This window comes from Copadichromis virginalis, linkage group LG11 (genome assembly GCF_057382275.1).
Source record: "Copadichromis virginalis isolate Kocher_CV1m ecotype Utaka linkage group LG11, C_Virginalis_male_GT1.1, whole genome shotgun sequence".
Lineage (NCBI taxonomy): Eukaryota > Metazoa > Chordata > Actinopteri > Cichliformes > Cichlidae > Copadichromis > Copadichromis virginalis.
Window position 1 is genome coordinate 40349723 of NC_140628.1, and position 7355 is coordinate 40357077.

Here is a 7355-nt window from a genome sequence, read left to right on the forward strand (position 1 = left end):
ACAGGATTTATTTTTAAGATTTAGTTTCTTATTTGTGTTATAGAAACCATGCACAGCTGCAAGGATGCGATGACGTATCACGCGTCCTTCTGGAAGTGCAGCTCCACAGCACAAGTACATTTACTTGGATGACACCAGGGGGCGACACAGAGCCTGTCAGCCATCTTATAGCAAGTTAAACATAAACAAAGGTTAAAAATAGTTTCTTTCTTATAATTCCAAATTTATTTTTATTATAAATAAACAAACAATAAAAGTAATAAACTGAAAATAAGATAAGAACTCACTAAAAATAAAAGCGATTCAGATAACAGTCAGTCCACTGTGAGTTTCTTTATCATCCATCGTTACTCAGCAGGAAGTCTTCGCCCCCCCACTATTGGAGCCGCCATTTCAGCAGGAAGTAGAAGTGCCCCCCCCCTTTCAGGATTGTGTCATCAATTATTCAACAGGAAAGGCTGTAAATATTCAAAAAGATGTCACATCCAGCCTGACTGCAGGGACTTCATCACCCACGAGCCCCGTGGGGTTGGCTGGGACTGTATGTTGAACACGTCTTCATTATTCACTCGTCATTAGCGTCACATTTAAACCTGCTGATGCTTCTGTTCCAAGAGACCTCAGAATAAGGTTTTTTGAGGCCTTCCTGCACTACGATGGCCACCTGCTCACCTGCTCTTGTGTGATGGTTCACTGACAGCTTTACAATGAGAGAATAAGACCATTAGAGCTCTCAGAAAGGCCCACCGGTACAAGGAACAGACTCCACAGGCACCTCTTGATAAGAGACCTTCGGGTTTATTAAAGGCAGCTTTTTTCAGCCCGCTCAGTTTCCCTGCTGTGGTTCGACCGGCAGCTGCTGAAGGCGTCAGCGAGTGCAGTGTAAAGCTTTGAGGAAATATTCTGTGGACTGATGAGACAAAGCTGAACTCTGGAAAGTTTGAGTCCAGTTACATCAGCACGACACTAACAGAGGATTTCATAAAGAGAACATCCCAGCAGCAGCAGCTGTGGTGGTGGTCCGACTCGCTGTAACTGAGGGAACCATGAATGCTGCTCTGAGGAGGAAGTATTTACAGGCTAGCTTTGTTTGATGATCTGAAACATGAAGAAGAAATCATGGAGGGCCAGTTTAGCATATGCACCAAAACACGACATGGATGAGAAGGTAAGACGGATATTTAAGGGTGAAAGCCGGCGGTAGGATCTCATTATTTTCTTATTACCGAGCAAGTGTCTCCATGCTGTCACTGCAAGAATCCCAAAGCTGAAAAATGAACCCTTCTGGAGCACTCTGACCCTGTGATACCAAGAAGAGCTGGAACCACGCGTAAGAAATGAGGCCTCATTTATTGGAAAGAAAGGTGCTCGCCAAGCTCCACCCACAGAGCATTCTGGATTTATTATTACTGAATCTATCAAACACACACAGAGTATAGAAACAGTCAAACTGTCTTTAATAACACCCAAAGCTTCACGTCCACACAGCTGAACTCCACACATCAGCAACCAGTAAAGAGGAGGACACAGGAAGTCAGCGAAAGCATCAAAAGAGGAAAGCATGAAGATACGTGATGGAATAATAAACATACAATGGAGAAAAAACGAAGGAAAAGTCAGGAAATATTTAGGGAGCAGTGAGGGGACAGCGAGGGGACAGTCGGGGGACATGGAGGTTTATGTTGCACATGAGAGTCCAGGTTCTGGAGGACAGGACAAATATCAGCAGCTGGAACATCTGGGACTCAAACGGGGCAACAACACAGAGCTTCATTTGTCTCTACAAGAGGTAAATCTGTTTGTTTCTGTCCTCATTTGTCCGCAGTCTGCAGCTCCATTGCTTCGTGTGTCAGAGGTTAAAGGTCAGCAGGTGTTCTTCAGTCCGACCAGACGTGTGCTCACCTCCCACAGTTTTCTTGCCACCACATCGTCCTGTCCCTCTGGAGCAGTTTCTTTCTCTGCACAGTCGCTGCAAACACAGATATGAACAATGAACAAGTGACTCAGTTTAATGTGTTTAAAATGGAAATAACCCCAGAAAAGCTCTGCAATGTTTGAACGTGTCTTTGTTCATCAATCAACCCGAAGTTCAAAACCTGCAGCTCTTCTAACGTCCAGGTTCAAAGTTTGCATCGTTGCCTCTTTGACCGACAAGTGGATGCTGACACAGGCAGCTGTAGCTGCTCGCTGCCTGCAGGCGCGACCTGGACCTCTGCTCTGTGTTCGTGCTGTCGGAGCCTCATTTTTAATGACATCGTCTGACCAATAATATGGCCGCTGTTAGGTTAATGTCCAAGAAGGCGGAGCTCTGGTTTAGGTGAGTGAAATTTGTGGGTTTTAATTGGATGTTAGTGATTAGCAGGTATCTGTGTCAGTGTGATAGCCTCTCACAGCCTGCGGATGCACGCTGACAGTCAAGCTAGCGAGCAGCAGCTGAAACAAAGTAGTCCACCCTGTCGCTGGCAGGCAGAAACGCAGAGGGCTTCAGTAACATCATTTTAAAAAGTTATTCCATTTATTCGAACGTGTTTACTACTTAAAGCTGAGAGAGGAGAAATCTCATGAAAGGAAACAGAGAAATGACAGGAAGTGAAAACTCTGATCTCAGAACGGTTTTATTTGTTTACCATTCAGCAGCTCAGACACGCCCACATTTATTATCAGAGCCGTCTACTCTTGTTTTACCTGAATTCTGCTCCTCGGACTTTAACACTTTGAGATGCTCAGGGAACAGAAAGAGGCACAGGTGTTTCTTCGGCCCCTCCCCTGCCTCCTACCTGAAGTAGCATCCAGACAACTCCTCCAGGCCCGGCGTCACAGCGCAGTACAGGCTGGTTTGGCAGCCCTCCCACGGAGTCTTCATGAGCAGCAGGGATGGGAGCTTCAGCAGCAGCCCGACCAGGGGGAACCAACCCTCCACATGGCGACCCAGCTCGGTCCGGATCACGCCTGGGTGAAGAGAGAACGACGACACACCAGAGCCTGCAGGAAAGGTGAGGACAGAGTCAGGAGGCGGGTTCACAGGTACTTTTGGGAGCTCGGCGGTCAATCACATCACAGCGCTGAGAGGCGAGATAACCCTTCCTCCCATCAAACCATTTTACAGTAGGGACCTCTGAGGCTTTTGAATATTTACGGGGACCTCTGAGCGTTTGTGGCGTTCAGTGTTTGTGGGGACCTGAGAGACGTCGGGCCAGCTCTCTGGAGAACAGGATGTTAGCCAGTTTGCTCTGTCTGTAGCTCTCCAGAGCGCCGTACGGCCTCCGGCTGAAGAACAGATCGTCAAAGTCAATACGACCTGTAAGAAACACATGAGGTGTTAAAGAAACAACGCAAACATCATCAGCACTGAGATCTTTTAAGAGGTTGGGGGTACCTCCACGGTGGGCAATGGAGGACACGTTGACCACACGGCTGGGGGAGGAGCTCTTCAGCTTCGGCAGCAGCAGATTGGTGAGCAGGAAGTGACCCAGATGGTTGACCGCCAGCTGTGTCTCAAAGTTGTCCTCGGTCAGCTGTTTTGGACACATCATCACTCCTGCAGACAGACGGATGCTCAGAACGACAAAAAGACGAAGGGGCATTCACCTGTTCACAGGTGCGCTCACCTGTGAACAGGTGCACTCACCTGTTCACAGGTGTGCTCACCTGCATTGTTGATGAGGATGTCCAGCCTTTCTTCGCTGTCCAGGAAGTCTTTAGCAAACTGTCTAATGGAGTACGTGGAAGCGAGGTCCAGGTGTCTGATCACCACGTTACCGTTTCCTGTCGACCGGCGGATTTCCTCAGCCGCCCGTTCTGCCCGGGTCAGGTCCCTGCACGCCATCACTACCCGGGCTCCTTAATGCAGTAACAAGTGACAAACACATCAGCGTCCGCTGTGCAAACACAAAACATGATTTTATTTTATATGCTGGAACATGCAGTTGAAATAATTTCATTTTTGCTTGATGCGTAAAGTTAAAAGGTTAAAACTCATAAAACAACAAAGAGATTTTTACATTTGATTCAAATTGATATGAAGACAAAATGTACTGAAAGGTCGATTCAGTTTATTTCATATTCAGCTTGTGTATTCATTTTTTGAAAAGCAACTAAGTAATAAGGTAACTAAGTAAGTGATCAGTAATTAGTAACTAATTGCTTTTTTAAAGTAAGTGGTGAGGTGAAACATGTACAGACTTCAGCTTTCACGAGAACAGAAAGAAGAGTTTCTGTTCCTGGAGTGGGAAACATGGCGGCAGCACTCGGACGCGCCCAGGCCTCGGCTGCTGAGCCAGGATTAGTCGCCCTCGCGCACATCTCGTCTTCTTTCATGACCTTCTAGAAATGCTTTGAACTGTTACAGATGTCGAATGACTTTCAATCACATTTGAGTGAAACGAAGAAAGATTTCCACAGCTGAGCACCACGTTCACTAAAGAACAGCCAATCAAATCAGTGGATCAGTGTTTAAAATAATCAATGCACCAAACAGCTCAGCAGCACCAAGAACCTTAACGACCACAGAAAACACTGAAGTGGAAGATTACAGAATTATTTCCATGGTAAGAAAAACAACTTCACAGCGTCTAAAAGGCCTGAAACGCTGTGCAGGACGATCACTGCGATGCTTTCATGGATGGAGATACAACAAGGTGCAGACCTTGGGTATTGATCAGACTTTAAAACAAGCGCTTTCTGAAAACCGTCTTTGGACATGTGAAACTGAGATGAAGCTGTATCAGGAGGATGGAGAGAAAAGGGTGGAGGCAGTGTTATGGCGTGGGAATGTTTGGCTGGATCACAGGTGTTTCTCAGATTACAATAACACGCCCACAACATGGGACTGTAGTGTTTCCCTGTCAGCAGCTTCTAAAGCTTCGTCCTTTCTTGTAGGAGACACTCGAGTGTTCGGGCAGTAAGACGGGATCAAACCGGGCTGACCTCGGCGTGCCAGATCTCTGCTCGTCTCTTTGCCGATGCCAGCGTTTGCTCCAGTGATCACAACTGTTCTCCCATCCAGACGAACCGAACAGCGACAAACTCCACCTGCGATCCACTTCCTCAACACCGCCACGCCTGCAGACACACACACACTCTCTGTCAGTACGGCAGCAGTGGGGCGAGGCCTGGATCTGTTATTTCTGTGAGAAACTCAGCATTTGTATTTCTTCATGAACTCTTCGAGGAACGCTGACATTAACCTGCCTGCATCAAAACTGACTCTGCATGTAAGCTCACAGCAGCAGCAGCGGCTCCCCGAATGCAGAACAACAAGAATGTATTTGTCCTCATGCAGGTCAGTGGCTCTCAGTCTGTATTATTAACTGAGACATTATTTGGGCTGTAATGTAACACTGTTTGAATTAATGAGAAGTTAAATCTTACAGATCAGCGTGATTCCCAGCAGAGCTCCAGATCTCAGCATCAGGCAGCCCTGACTTTCCTCTCCCTGGGCCGGGTCTGAGCTGCCGCCGCCACCGGGCCACGGCAGCACCAGGAAGCCCCCAGAATGTGCAGCTTTCATCCCTGCAGGTCAGAACAGACTGAGAGGGAGCTAAACTAGACGGAAGAAGGAGGATTAACAGATTAGAGGAGATTATCCAGCACAGAGCTGCTCTGGAATCAGTTCCACAAACCACCAATCTCTGCCATGGGCAGGAAGAAGAAACTGTTAGTGATGACAGTCGGTCGGCACCTCCAGCAGCAGGACACGGGGGCTCCCCGAGGATGTGCTCTTCACTCTGCTGACCCACGACTGCACACCATCACACAACTGCTTCCTCAAGTTTGCAGACTACACAACTGTGGTAGGTCACATCAGCAACAACCATGAGACCTACGACAGGAGTGAAGTTAAACATCTGGCTGAGTCCCTGAACGTGGAGAAGACCAAGGAGATCATCATAGACCAGGAGAACTCACACCCTGCACACCCCACTGACCATCAGTGGTGCTGCTGTGGAGAGAGTAAGCAGCACCAAGTTCCTGGGTGTGCACATCTCAGAAGTTCTCTCCTGGTCAAAGAACACAGCATCATGGTCAGTAAAGCCCAACAGTGACTCTACTTCCTGCTCAAACTGAGGAAAGCGAGAGCCTCGACCACCACGATGAGCACCTTCTACAGAGGCATCCTCACCAGCTGCATCACCGTGTGGTACGGCTGCTGCACTGGGCCTGCAGGAAACAGCTACAGCGAGCAGTGAGAGCAGAGAGAGGATCGTGGGTGCTTCTCTTCCCTCTCTCCAGGACATCTACTGCACCCGCCTCACCCAAAAAGCTCTCTGCGTCACAGGTGACTCCACCCATCCGTCCAACAGCTTCTTCAGTTTGCTGCCATCAGGAAGGAGACTGAAGAACCTCGGGGCCAAAACCAGCAGACTGAGAGACAGCTTCATCCATCAGGCCGTCAGGATGCTGAACCTGTCGACCAGACCTGCACCCACGTCTGCCCTCTGACCCACAGTGCCCACAAACACTCGCATTGTGTTGGACACTTGTGTGTATAAGACTTTCATGTTGTTTACTGTAACGCTGAGGGCCACGGGAGCCCTGCAGGTTCCTGTGTGTGATCTGTACATGTAGTTTTTGACAATAACGTTGACTTCGATGACGCTCTGCTCTTTGGTAAACAATAAAATGAAATAAAATCAGAATAAAATCACTACATAATACATATAACAGTCCTGCTCGCAGCTCGAGTTTCATCTGCTCTGTCAGTAAACTCTACTAACCAAAGTCTAATTTAAAGGTCTGCAGATCCACATCAGCACTCTGTGGGTGTGTGCTTCAGAAACACGGGGACAAAAACGGCACGTTATGCTGCCAGGGCTAGTTATTTTATGAAACCTTCTCTTTGCTCTAAGCTGAAAATGATTCAGAAAATATACATTTTAGATTTACGTGATTTGTGCGGAGACACTCTGGAAAACTTCTGGTTCATTATGACATCACAGCGTGTCACAGGAAGTTCAGTGCGCGTGCCACTGTGTTGAGACCTGGCTGAAAGGTGAGCCTCACCTGTGTGAGGTACTTTTTTCTGAAGCACAAACACCTGAAAAAATAAACTCGTTTTTATTTTACGACGCGCTTTTTCAGCTCGTGACGTCACGGACATTGGTCACGCCCCATCCAAACAAAACAAAAAGAAGATGGCGCCCTGGCCCAAGCGTGGCGGCGGTCCTGGCGCCCGTCGCTCCCCCCGCTCCCCGCTGACCGGCCGCGGAGCCCGCTGTCCCCCGGCCCGGTAATCCGGTCTGCTCGCCTCTATCCTGACGGCCGCGACTCGGTTCAGCTCCTCCACAAAGATTCCACTGACCAATGAGCTGCAGGGCCACCTGAACAGGAAGTGACGTGTCTGTGCGGACCAATCC

General features: G+C 48.3%; 1 protein-coding gene across 4 annotated transcripts; it reads right to left on the reverse strand.

Moving 5' to 3' along the window:
• Positions 1-1434: 1434 nt before the first annotated feature.
• On the reverse strand, positions 1435-7062 carry crdhl (cone RDH-like). 4 transcript variants are annotated; one of them, XM_085472538.1, is made up of 9 exons: positions 6122-7062; positions 5622-5999; positions 5371-5511; positions 4927-5061; positions 3649-3840; positions 3377-3538; positions 3179-3298; positions 2778-2982; positions 1435-1969 (listed from the first exon to the last, which is right to left on the reverse strand). In XM_085472538.1, the coding sequence occupies exons 2-9, from the start codon at positions 5635-5637 to the stop codon at positions 1864-1866; spliced, it is 1077 nt and encodes a 358-aa protein (XP_085328664.1). In that variant the 5' UTR covers positions 5638-5999; positions 6122-7062; the 3' UTR covers positions 1435-1863. The 4 variants fall into 4 exon arrangements, with proteins under 4 accessions (XP_085328664.1, XP_085328662.1, XP_085328663.1 ...); XM_085472536.1 differs by having other exon boundaries at positions 6101-7062; XM_085472537.1 differs by having other exon boundaries at positions 5622-5821; positions 5928-7062.
• Between the last annotated feature and the right edge of the window lie 293 nt (positions 7063-7355).